Here is a 16,905-nt window from a genome sequence, read left to right as displayed (position 1 = left end):
CAGTGACTTTTCAGTGTTCAGTTCTCTCAGACCAGGCTTTCTTTGGTATCCAAATACTAACATTTCTTTTTATTTTTCTTAATACTAACATTTACTTTTATTTTTCTTAAAAGAAAAAGTTGGGGGTGGGCAGCAAAGGGAGAGAGAATCTCAAATAGACTTCCCACTGAGCAGGGACCCCAAATACAGGGCTCAGTCTCACGACTCTGAGATCATGACCTGAGCCTCAATCAAGAGTCGGACACCCAACCAACTGAGCCACCCAGGTATCCCTCATTTACATTTTCTTTCTTTCTTTCTTTCTTTCTTTCTTTCTTTCTTTCTTTCTTTCTTTCTTTCTTTCTTTTTTTTAAGATTTTACTTATTTATTCATCAGGGACACAGAGAGAGAGAGAGAGAGGCAGAGACACAGGCAGAGGGAGAAGCAGGTATCCCTCATTTACATTTTCTTTCTTTCTTTCTTTCTTTCTTTCTTTCTTTCTTTCTTTCTTTCTTTTTTTTAAGATTTTACTTATTTATTCATCAGGGACACACAGAGAGAGAGAGAGAGAGAGGCAGAGACACAGGCAGAGGGAGAAGCAAGCTCCATGCATTGAGCCTGATGTGGAACTCATCCAGGACTCCAGGACAAAGGCAGGCCCTAAACTGCTGAGCCACCCAGGGATCCCCATTTACATTTTCTAAATGCTCTTTGAAATGCTTTTTAACTGATTTGCTTTCAGATGAACTTTTTATATATTTCTCTTGTGTTTTTCAGAATCTCCCTGAAACATTAGCTCCAAGTTTGAAGGCAATTTTGAAGAAGGATATCCATCAGAAAAGAGGACAATATTTCATAAGGGTTGATGATTCTGAGATTGAATACAATCCCAGATTTAGGTAAAGTCTCTCACAGCGAAATTGAGTCAAGTGTTTATATTTTTTAAGACAAATATTATAGAGGCCTCTATTGACATAGTGGTAAGCTTCTCCTGGAGCAAAAAGTGAGATTACATTTTGAATATTTTGTTTATTTCTGTTTCTGGTTGCACTCGTCAGTACACAGAATAGTGAACTGACTTTTATTTATCAAGCCATTCCAAAACAGTTTCCAGGCAGCCTGGGTGGCCCAGCGGTTTAGCGCCTGCCTTGGGTCCAGGGCGTGATCCTGGAGACCCGGGATTGAGTCCCACGTCGGGCTCCCTGCATGGAGCCTGCTTCTCCCTCTGCCTGTGTCTCTGCCTCTCTCTTTCTCTCTCTGTGTCTGTCATGAATAAATAAATAAAATCTTTAAAAAAAAAAAAAAAAACCAGTTTCCATACTGTTCCAGCTAAGACCTGTGGGTCCAGAGGGAATCCTCAGAAAGTGTGCTGGAAGGGGAAGCCTGGCCCCACTTGAATCACAAGAACTCCCCCATTGATCTGTTTGCCTAACATTTTATTTCAGCAGGAAAAGCTTCTGCTTCTTTAAAAAACAAAATCCATACTGGATATCCAGAGCAAAAAGAGAGACTTTGCCTAGCCAGATAAAAATGTTGCATCCATGTTCCCAACAGTAAGGGACCTTCGGGATTGCAACCCCCACCTCCCCCCAGTCAACTTCACAAAGCACTTTTATATAGTCACATTTGATTACCACAAAAATATAATTCCCAGGGTAATAAGGCATTTGAGTTGCCAGGCAGGTGCACTGTCCCCTTGAATTCATAATCAGCAGCTCACTGTATGAGTGGGTAGTCACAAGGGGAGTTGGAAGGTGGATTTATAGGCCCTCAGCCAAGTGGGCATAACCGCCTTGCAGGGGCTCTGACACGCTGGTCCATATATCCTTGTCCCAGGCAATGCTCTGAAGTCTTGATCCTCACCACACTCTTAGAGCCTGTAATCCTCTCTCTGGGCCTCCTTCCTTCAGTTAAGAAAATATTTTGCAAAGTATGTTCCTCAAAATGACATTCCAGGAGTTTAACAGGTGTCACTCAAAAAAGGGGTCCCAAACTTCTGAAAAGCACTAGGTTAAACCAAGTTCTCTCCTTCAAGGACTTAAAACCCCTTTATGTAACAAGCCCTCTCCAGAATGCAGCATTTGGCAGGACACCCATTCTTTCCCTCCTGCTCTCAGAAGGCTAATGAAGTCATGTGTTGCTGCAGTGCCAACCTGGTGCCCATATTGGATTGTTTGTGAGGAGGTGCTAGAGGGACCTCTGGAAAGGTGGGCTGGCCACAGGTCCCCACTCGGCCACTTTGTGGCCACAGGCTGTGAGCAACTTAGTTAACCTCTCTAAGCCTCCATTCTACTCTTTATAAAATGGAAGGAGAAGCTGTCCCTGTTGTATCGAGTTGCTGGAAGACTCCCCCTCTACCACCCCCATACCACCTCGCTCCAGGTTACAACCCCCCCATACCACCTCACTCCTGGCCACCCCACCCCTGTGCCACCCCACTCCAGGTCACACACCTCCCTGTACCACCCCACTCCAGGTCACACACACACACACACACACACCCTGTATCACCCCACTCCAGGCCACTACCACCACCTCTTACACAAACCAGTCTGCCAGATTCCTTCCCTCCAGCCCCCAGCCCAAGTCACTCTCCTGGCAGCAGCTGGGGTCATCCCTTTAGAGAAGGTATATCTCCCTGTACTCACACCCTCCACCGGGTATTGACAACCATCTAAGGGCAGGTCTAAGTTCCTACTAGCTAGCACTTCGCTTTCCTCCATCTGGGTGCTTCAACCAAATACAGCAGGGACATCATCTATGGTTGTATTTCTTCAAATTATAAACAGGAAATGTCTCCACACAATATAAATGGAGAGCCTATTTTGTGTACAAGGCTGAACAACACTAAAAGTTAACCTTGTTAACCTCCAGGAGAAATATTTTTTTCCATTATTTAATAAATTAGGTTTTTTTTTTCCCTCTGCAGATCCTTTGACTAACTGGTGCCTTTCTCATCCTTTAGGTTATACGTTGCTACAGAAATAGACAACCCTCATTTTCCTCCCTCAGTTTACAATTTCGTTACTATGATCAACTTCACGGTAACATTCCAGGGTTTGCAGGATCAACTCTTATCTACCGTGTTAACCCATGAAGCCCCTTACTTAGAAAATCAACGTTTCCAGTTATTGGAGAGCATTTCCCTTGATGCTGTGACCCTTGAAGAACTAGAGGAAAAAATGTTAAATGTTCTGCAGAATGCACAAGGTGAGTTCAGGTCTTTAGTGACGTTAGAAGACCTGGGCGTAACTTGGGGAAGGACAGAATAGAAGCTCCGAGAACCATACTCTGAACTGGTACCCAAAACATCAGATCTACATTTCCACCAGATAACTGATCAATGTGGGTGAAACACCCCATTCTTAAAACATTGTGGCTGTTGATGTTCCTATATTCCTATCTCTGTCTTAGCTCATCAAACCGCAGGACATTTGCCACGAGGCCATTACGTCAGGTATCTGACATCTGTTATATGTATCAAGTTAGATTACAGAGACCAAAAGATTAGGTTTACCCCAAGTATTAATACTAAAATATACCAGGATGGAACCCAATGACTTAATCATACATGTCCCATGAAAATGTGGTATTTATTAAAATAGCAGTGGAAATTATTTTCCTCTTCAACATAAAAAATAAGAAACCATAGTCTTTAAATTTTTTTTTTTTTTTTTTTAGATTTTTATTTATTTATTCATGATAGTCACAGAGAGAGAGAGAGAGAGAGGCAGAGACACAGGCAGAGGGAGAAGCAGGCTCCATGCACCGGGGGCCCGATGTGGGATTCGATCCCGGGTCTCAAGGATCGCACCCTGGGCCAAAGGCAGGCGCCAAACCGCTGCGCCACCCAGGGATCCCCAGTCTTTAAATTTTAACAATGTAATTTCTAAACAACTAAATATAAAGCATTAGAAATTCCTGGGGCACGCTGACATTCCTGCTCCTAAAAGGGGTTCTGGATACCCGATTTCAACATGCAGGATGGGGTCCCCCATGCTGGTAAGCAGTGCTCAGACACTATGTGGGTGTCTCACAGTTCAAGTCCATTCTGACACTATCTGCCCAGAGACAGCATCAGATTCCCCTCCCCTTAGGGGTTCAGTGCTACAGGCGCCCCCTCCCCACAGCCGGGCTTCAGACAAAAAGTTCCAGCAAGCCCTTTCTGAGGTCTAATTAGTTTGCTAGTAGACTAGAATCGGGACTCACTAGATTACTGGTCTCCTATGGAAGAATGGAACTAGGAACAGCCAGGTCGAAGGGATTGGGTGGCGGGGGGGGGGGGGGGGGGGGGGGGGGGGGGGGGGTGGTAGGCAGAGTATCACGGATGGGTGTGGGCTTCAGGGGCGCTGCCAGGGCAACCACCCCATCCTTTTCAGAGACTCAAGCAACCTCATTAACATAACAAAATACACATTTATTCCTCTCATCCCCAGGGTATTCAGAGCTCTAAGCCAGAGCTGGGGATGGAGACCTTAGGTGTATTTCCTGTCATAAATCACAGTATCAAGCTCCTGACTCATCTGTCATCTAATACTCTTTATCTAGCAGTGGATTGCTGTTCTCTCTTAACTGCTGACTCAGTGGGGCTTGAAAAGTCTCTCAGATACTTTCGTTCCATATTATAATAAGATCTGACTGTAATCCTTCCTATTTTGCTGACACCTAATACACAATTTCTGTGTAACACATGGCTAAACCACGCTTCTGTTAATGATAGGACTAGGACGAGATTGTGTGGACAACATTGTCACATCCGTGTCTCTGGGAAGGTTGGAGTGAATTAGCAGCTAACTCCTTAGGGAGCAAAACCAGGACATGTGGGTAATATGTGACACACCAGAGGTGACACTGTTGGTGTAACAAGACTCACAAGGATAGCCTCTGCTGGTTTATGAGCCACTGTGTGACAAATGTCATGTTGTTGCTGCAAGTTTTGCCTAAATTGGACAAAAGATAAGCTTAATGAGACAAAAGGATAGTTGTTTATGATAATACCCATCAGCACACTGTGAGCTGTTATTATGCCTTTGCTGCTTATTCTCTACCAGGCATTCCTCATGGTAGAGTTGGATTGTTTTTAAAGACTTAATTTTTTACTGATAGTAGTTATAATAAAAATTGTCCTTGAAAAAAACTAAACGAAAAAGACTCCTCAATTTGGTACATATTTTTTCCTCCCTTTTTCCAAGTTTTAGTAAAATAGATCATCCTACTATCTCTTTGTAAATATTTTGTCTTTAGTGTGACCACCCGCTCTCTGTGGGCAGTGGTTGGTGGGGGGGGGGACACAGCAGTAGCCCACAGCTCAGGTCCTGACATTGCTTAGAAAGCTTCCCTAAAATCAGTGAGAATATGCTATCCAGATCATGGAACGTAATAATCCCGTAACTCCTTACAACAATCATGTGATGCTGTTTAGTTCTTTTTTTTTTTTTTTTTTAATTTTTATTTGTTTATGATAGTCACAGAGAGAGAGAGAGAGAGAGAGGCAGAGACACAGGCAGAGGGAGAAGCAGGCTCCATGCACCGGGAGCCCGATGTGGGATTCGATCCCGGGTCTCCAGGACCACGCCCTGGGCCAAAGGCAGGCGCCAAACCGCTGCGCCACCCAGGGATCCCTGTTTAGTTCTTGATACTGATGTAGTTTTAAAATATTTTTGGTGAGGTTTGGTGGGGTCCAGAGCCGATGGCCAAGAAAATTCTTGAGACGTCTTTGGTGCAAAACGATGGTTTTATTAAAGCCCAAGGACAGGACCTGTGGGACAGAGAGAGCTGCTGCTGCTACTCCCACTGCCCCCGCCACCCCTGCTGCCCCACTGCCCCAGGATTGTGAGGACAAATGATTATATACTTCAGGGTTGGGAGAAGTAAAGAGAAAAAAGTTCCAAAAGGACTTTCAAATGCCAAAGAAGACTCACAGGACACTGAAGCCCTGGCTATGGTCAAACCAAGCCAGGTTTTTCCCTCTAGCGGAGCATTAGCATAAAGACAATCAGGAGCTTCCTGGAGGAACCTCATTCTCTGCCCCCTCCAGTATGTCAGTGGGCTGCAGGTTATATGGACATTTAATTGTATCTACATCTCCCTCTGCCTTTGATTCCCAATCAGTACCACATTTTAAAAGGGCTCTTTTCAAACTACCTGTGTCCGGGGTAAGCATAAGGATACTGAGGAGTCTATAAATCATATCATTAACAAAAGCACCTCAGGAAAATGGAAATGTTCATAAAATAGAGTTTGTAATCAAAATATGAGAACCAGGGGATCCCTGGGTGGCGCAGCGGTTTGGCGCCTGCCTTTGGCCCAGGGCGTGATCCTGGAGTCCCGGGATCGAATCCCACGTCGGGCTCCCTGCATGGAGCCTGCTTCTCCCTCTGCCTGTGTCTCTGCCTCTCTCTCTCTCTCTCTGTGACTATCATAAATAAATAAATAATTTTAAAAAAATATGAGAACCATCTTAAACACTTGAAATGGAGAGAATAATTCTGTTTCTAGAGCAGTGCTTTTTCGAAAGGTAAGTTGCAATCTGTTCGTGGTCATTACCAACTTGATTGTTTGGTGAAACACGATAGAAACTATTACCGTGCACATGCTATTTTCTGGAAATTTTGTTTCCTTGTCTATGCGTATCATGGGTCATTAGGACAGATTAGCTATTTACTATGTGTTTATAATGGGAATAGAATCCACTCTATGAACGTCATCTAAAGAAGAGATGGGGGATGCTATTAACCAAATTATTCAGAAATATGCCCTGTCTTCATTTAATGGCCTATCTCCCAAATAAAACCACACACACAAAAAAAACTAAACTAAAAACTCTTATTAAAGAAAGATTTCAGAATGAAGGAACTGCATTTAATATTCCAGTAGTTTTTATTTAAATTCAATTTTTGTTTGCCTTTAGAATGTGTCTTAGATGATGAGGAAATCGTAGACATCCTAAGAAAATCCAAAATGACTTCAAATGAAATTTCAAAGCGCATCAAAGCCACAGAAAAAATGGAAAGTGAAATCCAAGAGACTCGTACAAACTATCTCCCCATTGCAACTCGAGGCTCCCTGCTCTACTTTCTCGTGGCAGGGCTCGCCCAGGTCAACTGCATGTACCAGTTCTCCCTAGACTGGTTTCGACAGGCCTTCGTTCTGTCAGTAGTCTCCGGAAGCAAAGAACAAGAGAAACCCAGCTCGAAATGGGATAAAATGTCTCTGAAAAAAATTCATGATATTACAAACCTCTCAAAAGAACCAAAGTTAGAAAGTGAGAAAAATCTCTTAGAGAGACATCTTAAAAATTCAATAGATGTGTTAACAAGAAATATTTTTAAGGTGAGGCATCCTTTAATGTGGATTATACATATTTAATCTAGCTGGGCCGGTCAAATGCTCTATTTCCCTCCTTAGGTGGTCTCTTCAGCTCTATTTAACCAACATAAACTGTGCTTCTCCTTCCGGCTTTGCACCACAATCATGCAAAATAATGCTCATGGAAGTTTACTGCAGGATGACATTGGGTCCCTACCAGATGAAGAATGGGACATCTTCCTACATTCTGCCATGTTGATAAATATTAAAGCTGTGATGCCCCAGGCTAGACTTAATAGTAAGTAAAGGATACTGCTCTGGGTTCAGTAAAAAAAAAAAAAAAAAAAGCCATTAAAAACATGTTTCCCTGAAAAAAACACTGAGAGATTTTTTAAGATGCTCTAAGTCAGTGCTTCTGTCTGGTTAAACTAAAAGCAGCTTGAAGTCAGGTGTGATGTTTAATTCATTGTTGTGTCCTTATATGTTGAGCACATGATTGGTACTCAGTGATTTTTGAATAAGTGAATGACATTTGCTATGGTAATTGTAATGCTAATCTATAAAGCTGAACCCCTAGTGCTCCTTATTAGAGAGGTGAGCGCACACATGCACGCACACATTGATTAAATACCACCTGGATGAAACTTTACCCCTCCTCACTATAATCACCCTCAATGTCTTCTGAAAATTCCTGGAGATTTTGAACCACAAAAACTATGCTTATGCAAAACAATTGGGCAAAAATCACTAAGTGTGGGCAGCCCGGGTGGCTCAGCGGTTCAGCACCTGCCTTCAGCTCAGGGCGTGATCCTGGAGACCCAGTGTCAGTCCCACATCAGGCTCCCTACATGGAGCCTGCTTCTCCCTCTGCCTGTGTCTCTGCTCTCTCTCTCCTCTCTGTGTATTCTCATGAATAAATAAATAAAATCTTTTTAAAAAAATCACAAAGTGTGGGATCTTTCCAAATCCTCCTGTGTTGTACATTTTTAAGTATATTTATTTTTTAAATTGTGGTAAAATACATGTAACATAAAATGTACCTTCTTAACCCTTTTTAAGCATCCAGTTCAGTGGCATGAAACTACATTCACATTGTTGTGCTGTTTGTAATTTTAAGTCACCAAAAAATACAAAGTTCTAGGTAGTCTGACATTCTCACTGAGGGAGAAAAGGTGGTTGTTTAGAGTAGCCTTTGTCAGGTGTTTCAAGACTATTAGCAAAGACTAGAAATCACAATTGAAATGTCAAAGAATTACTCTAGAGGTATACCAGACATTTGAATCATTTTGTTTTGTTTTTTGTTTGTTTTTACTTATCCCAAAGCCTGGTATACAGTAGGTGTTTGTGAACGATTGTTGAGTCAATAAATGCTCTTGTGAGTTTACTAAGATTCTTTTGCTTGCAAAAAAACAGACAACGACTCAATATTTTAACCCAAAATAAAAATGTTCAGAAGGATTCTGGGGTATCTAAGAAAACAGCAAGGAAAATGTGAATAACCAAGCACCAACGTGAGAAGAACCAGGGACCACTATTAACCCAATGTCTAGCAGTTCTAAGACTCTGGGCCTTGGAGACCCTCCAAAAGGGAGGGTCTGAGTGCCACAGCCTCAGTCAGGACTCTTCTCCTCAACCATCTGCCTGCAACCAGGAGACAAGGTCACGCAGCAAAACAGCCAGCCCACAAGGCATCCATTGCACTTGGAAACCTAAAAACATCCCCAGTGTATTTTAAGAAACAACAACAAAAATGTAATAGCTTCTATTTTTTTATTATACAAATAGTACACGTTTATTAAACAAACCATTCCAACCTACAGATAAGCAAAAAGAAGTAAATAAATCTTCTGTAATTCCACAATCTAGAAAAATATTAATATTTTTGTGGGTTTTCCTTCTACTGGTTTTCCTAACTTTCCCAACTTTTTTCAAATTAATAACGTCAAAAGTAGCTGCTCGTGTCAAATATACTTAAGAAAAATTATATATATACACACTTAAGACTTTTTAATGTCTGCACAACATTCCAATTTTTGAATGGACCAAAACTTACATAATCACTCTCTCAACCACACTCTCTCAGACTTGGGTTTCCAATTTTCTGTTATGCTAAGCAATAAGCACAATGACTGATATACAAAGCATCTTTTCTGACCACAATAGAATGAAACTAGAAATCAATATTAGTGGGGAACAGAAGCACAAGCTGACACCTTGCAAACCAGGTGGGATACGTGTGACATTCCTTCAGGAAACTCCAAACTATCTTAATGCTTTACTAGAGGGAAAGACAACCTTAATTTGACAATGGCAAGACCTCCAGTATCACAGTAGGTCCTCTTTAGCATATGAGAATCCTTAGAAACCTCTCTTTTCCTTACCTTCCCCCAACTCCCAGGTATGTAATCAGCCACCCCTCACAAGCCCAAGGCAGCAGCTCTCTCAGCCCACGGGTCCTGTCCCTGGGCTTTAATAAAACCATCATTTTGCACCAAAGACATCTCAAGAATTCTTTCTTGGTTGTCAGCTCTGGACTTCACCCCACCAAACTTCACCTAGTTCCAAAACTATGTCAAATATTACATGAAAAATCCAAAACTATGTGGGTATTAAACAACATACTCTTAAAATAACCAGTGGGTCAAAGAAGTTAAAAAGGAAAATAGAAAATGTCTTGAGATAAAAATTAAAACACAATATAACAAATCTTAGAGGATACAACAAAAACAGTACTAAAAGAGAAGTTTATAACTATAAATGCATTCATTAAAAGAGCAGGTCTCAAATAACCTGACCCTACACCTCAAAAAACTAGCAAAAAAAAGAAAGAGCCAACCATAAAGCTGGCGTAAGGAAGGAAACAATAAAGAATGGAGCACAAATAAAAATAGAGCATTAAAAAATAGAAAAATCAGCTAAACTAATAGCTGCCTTTTTGAAAATATTGACAAAACTGATAAACTCTTAGATTAACAAGAAAATAAGACTCATAACTAAAATCAGAGATGAAAGTGGGGACATTAAAACTGATGCTACAGAAATAAAAAGTATCATAGGAGACACTATGAACAATTATATGCCAACAAATTGTACAACCTAGAAGAAATGGAAATGTATAATCTACCAAGACTGAATCATGGAGAAGTAGGAATTTGAACAGACTTATAACCAAGTAAGGAGATTGATTCAATAAGCAAGAATCTCCCAACAAAGAAAAGGCCTAGCTAGCCCAGATGGCTGCACTGGAAAATTCTACCAAACATTTTTAAAAGAATAAACACAAATCTTACTGAAATGCTTCAAAATAATAATAATAAGGAGGAGGAGGGAACACTTCTAAGCTCGTCTGTTAAGACCAGCATTTCCCTGATAGCAAAGCCAAAGATTCTACAAGAGAAGAAAACTACAGGCTGATATTTCTGATGACTATAGATGTCAAAATTCTCACAAAATACAGCAAACCAAATTCAATACCATAGTAAAAGGATTATACACCATGACCATGTGCAATTTGTTCCTGGAATGCAAAGATGTCGCAATATAAGAAAATCAATCAATATAATTAAGCACATTAACAAAATGAAGGACAAAACCAAATGACCATCGTAATTGATACAGAAAAAGCATTTGATAAGATTCAGCTTTTTTCATGACTAAGAACACTCAACAAACTGGGAATAGAAGGAAGCTATCTCCACACAATAAAAGTCATTTGTGAAAAACTCACACCTAACATCCTACTCAGTGGTGAAACTTCCGTTTTTCTCTAAGATCACAAGCAAATCAAGGATACCCCTGCTCTCATCACTTGTTTTTAACATGGAAGTTCTAGCCAATGCACCAGACAAGAAAATAAAAGCCATCCAAACTATCTTTGTTCACAGGTGACATGACATGACAACTCTTTAGAGTTTTCTCTTTCTCATGAAAACACTGTTAGAGCTAGTAAACCAATACAGCGAAGTTGCAAGATACAAAACCAACATACATTATTAGATGTGTTTCTATACATAAACAACAAATAAAATGAAAAGGAAATTAAGAAAACAATCCCATTTGTAATAGCATCAGAAGGAATAAAACACTTAGGAATAAGCCTAACCAAGGAGGTGAAAGATGCATATACTGAAAACTACAAAATATTGCTGAAAGAAATTGAAGATAACACAAATAAATGAAAGACATCCAATGTTCATGGGTTGGCAAACAATATTGTTGAGATGTCCATGGTAACCCAAAACAATCTACAGATTCAGTGTAATTCCTCACAAAATCCCAACAGGACTTTTTGCAAGAATAGAAAATTTCTTCCTAAAATTCATATGGAGTCTCAAGGGACTCCAAATAGCCAGAACAATTTTGAAAAAGAACAAAGTTAGAGGCCTCATACTTCTTGGTTTCAAGCTATATAATAAAGCTACAATAAAAACGTCTGGTAGTGGCATAAAGACAGGTAAATAGACCAATGGAACAGAACAGAGAGCCTAGAAATTAACACATAAACGGTCAAAAAATCTCCAGTGAGGGTGGAAAGAGCACTCAGTGGGGAAGGGACAGTCTCTGTAACAAATGGTGCTGTGAAAACTGGATATCTACGTGCAAAAGAACAAAACTGGGGCAGCCCTGGTGGCTCAGCGGTTTGGCGTCACCTTCAGTCCAGGGCGTGATCCTGGAGACCCGGGATTGAGTTCCTTTTCAGGCTCCCTGCATGGAGCCTGCTTCTCCCTCTGCCAGTGTCTCTGCCTCTCTCTCTCTCTCTCTCTCTCTCTCTCTCTCTCTCTCTCTCTCTCTCTCTCTCTCTGTGTGTGTCTCTCATGAATAAATAAATAAAATATTTTTTAAAAAGAACAAAACTGGACTCTTACACCAAATATAAAAATAAACTCAAAATGGATTCAAGATCTAAACATAAGACCTAAAACTATAAAACTTAGAAGAAAGCAGAAGGGGAAAGTTTTATCACACTGGACTTGGCAATAATCTCTTGGATATGACACCAATACACAGGCAACAAGAGCAAAAAGAGACAAATTCAATGACATCAAACTTAAAAACTTCTGTACATCAAATGACACAACAGAGTAAAAAGGCAACCTATGGAATGAGAAACAATTTCAAATCATATACCTGATAAGGAGATAATGTACAGAATATATAAAGAACTTCAACCCCTCAACAAGAATCAAATAACCCAATTTTAAAATGGGCTATTCAGAAATGTCTGAATAGACATTTCTCTATAGATGATATATAGATGACCAACAAGCACATGAAAAGATGATCAACATCCTTAATCATCAGGAAATGCAAACCAAAAGACCACAATGAGATATCATCTCGCACCCATTAGGACAGCCACTGCAAAAAACTGAAAATTTGAAAAGTGCTGGCAGGGGCGTGTGGGCATCAGAACCCTCGTATACTATTGGCGCAGCTCTTATGGAAAACTGTATGGAAGCTCCTCAAAGAAATTAAAGATAAAGCCAGCATATGATCTAACAATGCCACACTGGTTATATATCCAAAAGAATTGAAAGCAGGGTCTCAGATTACTATTTGCACACCTGTGTCCACAGCAGAACTGTTCATGTAGCCAATAAGTGGAAGCAGCCCCAGTGTCCATCAGGGGATGAATGGATTGACACAATGTGATTTGCCATTTCAGGGGGATATCATTCAGCCTTTAAAAGAAGGAATCCCTGACACCTGCTACAACAACATGGCTGAAGCTTGAGGACATTATACTGAGGCCAGTCACAAAGAGACTGTGTGATTCCATCCCCCTGAGGGATCTAAAGTAGTTGGAGGCATAGAGACAGTACAATGGTGGTGCCCAGGGGCTGGGGAGGCCTGTTTAATGGGGACTGAGTTTTGGATTTGCAGGGAAAGTTCTGGAGATCTGTTTTACAAAAACACGAAGGTACTTCACATTGATGAACACATACCAATGGTTCAGAAGGTAAATGTTCTGTGTTTTTACCACAATGAAAAAAGTTGCTGTTTATGTGATTAATTTTTATATAAAATGGCTTTTCCTTAAAAACATATTTATTTAACATCTACCTTTTATGAATAACTCAAGGCTGAAAGATATTGTACCTTTCAATGTGTCCTTTCCCCTTTTCTGTTAGGTATCTATGAGACCTGCAGAAATCGACATCTTCAGTGGTTGTCGGAATCCAGGTGGAAGCAGTGCCAGTATGTCAGCAGTGAGCTGGAGCCCTTCTCTCTCCTGTGCAAATCCCTTCTGTCTAATGTGCCCCAGTGGGATGCTTTCATAAACAGTAAGGCTGCATATTGCCTGATGAGTGTACCTTTCTGTTCAGAAGAAGCTTCATTGGAGAAACGTAAGTAATCACCAATGAGAAGTAAGAGAACATTCGGTGTTTTACTTAACCTGAGTTGCATGTATGTGTCTGTGGATCGTCAGCTTATAGACATAGCTCAGTGTCTGACAGGGAACATAGCTTTGCGGTGAGCAAGGCTTGGGTTACTTATGCACCTTAGGCCTTGCAAGGTGATCACCATGGGTAAGCATCACTGCCACCTGTGCAACCGGTGCAGATTTCATGGGTTATTTTATACAACAGATGCCTTTTAAGAATTGCATAGGAAATAGACCTTACTTTAGATGTGAGTCCCTGCTCATTACTCCCTGCCACCTCCATGCCCATCCTGCTTTGTTTCCCTCCGCAGCTTTCTCCACTTTGCTTCCACATTTTTGCCATAACATACAATTACATTTTGCGAGCAGACACATCCTTAGACACACTTCCTCTGCCCTTGTCTCTGTGGGATGAGCAGCCAGAGTGGAACCATTGGGTCAGAAGCATATTATTTAATGTTAACAGCTGCTGCCAGGTTACTTGTCTTAAAAGTCCAGGATAACTTACATTTCCACAAACAGTACATGACTTCCTTCTCCAAAAGGGGTATTGATTTTTTCTTAACTCGTGCCAATCTGAAAATTTTAAAGTACTTTAATTTGGATTTCCTGACTAGCACCACGTTTAAGTACCTTTTCTTCAGATGTTTGTAGACCATTTGGACTGACCTATTTATGTACTTGGCCCATTTTTCTACTGAATTGTTAATTCTTTTTTTTTCCGTTTCAAATTTTATTTTATTAACTTAAACGTTGAATAAAATGTGTATTTTGAATCTTTAATTAAACCCATTTATCTAAAACATGTTTACACACAGGACAGATACAGGATTTCAAGTAACTTATGGTAGAGTTCACTGTCCATTTAAAAGTATGCTTCTTTCTTCCACAAAAACTGCGTTGAAAAGCAAACAAAATTTTCTTTTATACTGCGTAAGAGCTAGATGCAAAGTTCTGATGCAAATTTACTTCACTGTCAACTCTGATGCTGAAGCTGGGAGGCAGAGATGTCCATAGTTCCGTTAAATGATACAAATAAAAAGCTTCTGTTTCTCTTAAATATAAATTAGAAGCCTTCATTCATGGTCTCTCTCAGTAGTACCAGACTTGGCCCCCTTAGGCAGTCACTTCTTTCCTTTTCCTTTTTTGCTTCCCTCTCCTTGCTGAAGACTTTGGCGTATCTGAACAACAAGAAGGCCATCGCCAAGGGCCAAGGGCCGGTGCATCCCCATCAGCAAGGCTGTTGAAAATCCTACAGCTACTGAGATTCAAGATGTGTGCTCAGCAGTTGGGACTTAATGTATTTCTTAAGAAAAATAAAATGTACTCTAGAGAGTGTTAATTCTTTTTTAACCAGCTGTAAGAACCCTATTGGTGTAACAGATAATTAACTTTTTGTTTTGTTAAGATACCAACCTATTATTCAATTATGTTTAAAAATCGGTCATTGTCTTTTGGATTTGTTTATTCTGTCTCTACCACACAATGGTGAAATCTCTGGCCAGTTACACCTTTTTCTTTCTTTTATAGCTTCCTGATTTCCATTTCTAAGAAGTTCTCCTTCCTTAGAGTTTTCTCTCTAGGTCACTATTTTGAAAAGTGAAGATCTTTTTATTTGGGGGGAGAAAACTTTTTGTTTAAGATCAACAAACCTATTATAGCTCTATTCAAAAAAGCTATTTCTGTATTTCAAGTTGTGTTTGAAGTTAGACATGGGGCAAATACGTTGAAATAATAAGTAGGCAGAAACTTGAGAATCTGGTTGCATTTCCACTTGATTCTCATTTCCCATATCTGTTATAGGTAGATTATAACTAGAACTTTCTAATCTCTGGAGTTAATACTTTATATTCACCAGAAAACCCTCACACTCGCAGGAACAGATTGTAAAGTGTTGGCCATACTTCTGCTTCTCGTGTGTCTGCTTCAGCAGTTCACAAGCTTGTTAGAGCACTCCTTGCCAGCCTCTCCACCAGGATGGGCACACTTAGACCTGGCTCAGTGCTCACCTCACTTGTGATCATAAGGATGCCTCAAGTCTTAGGGAAGTCAGACAGGGTGCCTGGTGGTACTATCAGTTAAGCGTCCAACTCTTGACTTTGGCTCAGGTTGAGATCTCAGGGTCATGGGATAGATTTCCCCCCCTCCACTACTCCCCACTCCCACTCCAAACCCCCATGTCTGGTGCTCAGCAGGAATCTGCTTGGGATTCTCTCTCCCTCTCCTCTGCCCCTCCCATCCACACACTCATGCACATTCTCTCTCTAAAGTAAATAAATCTTTTAAAAAATAATAAAAAGAAAAAGTTAGACATGTTTTTAAAAAAAAAAACTTTACAGTTCACAACAAAATTTTCATTTTGGTGTCTTCTAGTGATCCCAGACACTTGATTGTTCATTTCAGTTTCTTTCTCTAAATTCTATCTAGCTGAACTTCCGGATGAAAATGAAGACATGTGTAGTCCTGTGAATTTCCCCTGGGAGAAACTCACTCCATTTCAGAGACTTATTTTGGTAAGATGTGCTATGAGAAAACAGTGATATTCTGAGTGTTTTGAGCACTTTATCAGTAACTTAAACCATTCAAATTTAAAATTTTATTAGCAAAATATAAGGATTTTACAAGTAATGTTCATGTTAGAGGGAAGCACACTCTTACTGGCTCATTTGTGTGGAGGGGGTCCAATCAGGTAGCATCCTTGGCCCTTCTCGCCCCCATGACTTCCCCCCACAGAAGTAGGGGACCCCATGTGTGGGGTGAGCAAGAGCACTTGGCTCAGCAGCTTCTCCCTGGTGCCTTTGGGATCTGCCTTCCTGCAAACAGTGTACCTGTGTTCTGCTCTCAGCACCACAGATGGTCCAGGAACAGACCCAGCCTGTTAGGGTTCCCTATTAGGAAGCACACATGCCTAAAGCACAGCCATCCTCCTATTGTTAGTAAAGGTGATATTTTACCTGACCCCTGTTGCTTCAGAATCCCTGGGAGAAGGCAGGTTGGGGATGTAAATGGTTGTCATTCATGAGCCCCTTAAAACATCTAAAGCTTAGCCTATGCTAATCATTTTACAGTCATTGTTTCATTTAATCCTCATTGTAATCTTGGGGAGAGATGTGATTATTTCCCTCACTTCACAGAATTGGGGGGACAGGGCTTAGAAATTGCCTAATGGCTGCCTTGCCTGAGTGATTCAGTAGGGAATCTGCTTGAAGATTCGCTCCCTCTGCCCCATCCT

At 40.7% G+C, this 16,905-nt stretch overlaps 1 protein-coding gene across 18 annotated transcripts in view; it reads left to right on the top strand.

Moving 5' to 3' along the window:
- Positions 1-16,905, top strand: part of DNAH14 (dynein axonemal heavy chain 14) — a 333,811-nt gene that overhangs the window by 279,183 nt on the left and 37,723 nt on the right. For 16 of the 18 annotated variants that reach the window (XR_005362291.1, XR_005362292.1, XM_038542857.1 and 13 more), the window contains 6 exons: positions 758-879; positions 2,946-3,190; positions 6,891-7,312; positions 7,388-7,586; positions 13,420-13,635; positions 16,101-16,186. Coding sequence is in view for 16 of the 18 variants with exons in the window: in XM_038542857.1 (XP_038398785.1) it covers positions 758-879; positions 2,946-3,190; positions 6,891-7,312; positions 7,388-7,586; positions 13,420-13,635; positions 16,101-16,186 (1,290 nt within the window). In the remaining 2 variants the exon portion in view is untranslated. Of the gene's footprint in view, positions 1-757; positions 880-2,945; positions 3,191-6,890; positions 7,313-7,387; positions 7,587-13,419; positions 13,636-16,100; positions 16,187-16,905 lie in introns of those variants that run through there. The other 2 variants (XM_038542868.1, XM_038542866.1) reach the window with 2 other exon arrangements.

Source organism: Canis lupus, chromosome 7 (genome assembly GCF_011100685.1).
Source record: "Canis lupus familiaris isolate Mischka breed German Shepherd chromosome 7, alternate assembly UU_Cfam_GSD_1.0, whole genome shotgun sequence".
In the NCBI taxonomy this organism is placed as follows: domain Eukaryota; kingdom Metazoa; phylum Chordata; class Mammalia; order Carnivora; family Canidae; genus Canis; species Canis lupus.
Note: the sequence above shows the minus strand (reverse complement) of the source record. Positions and strands in the feature narration are given on the sequence as shown.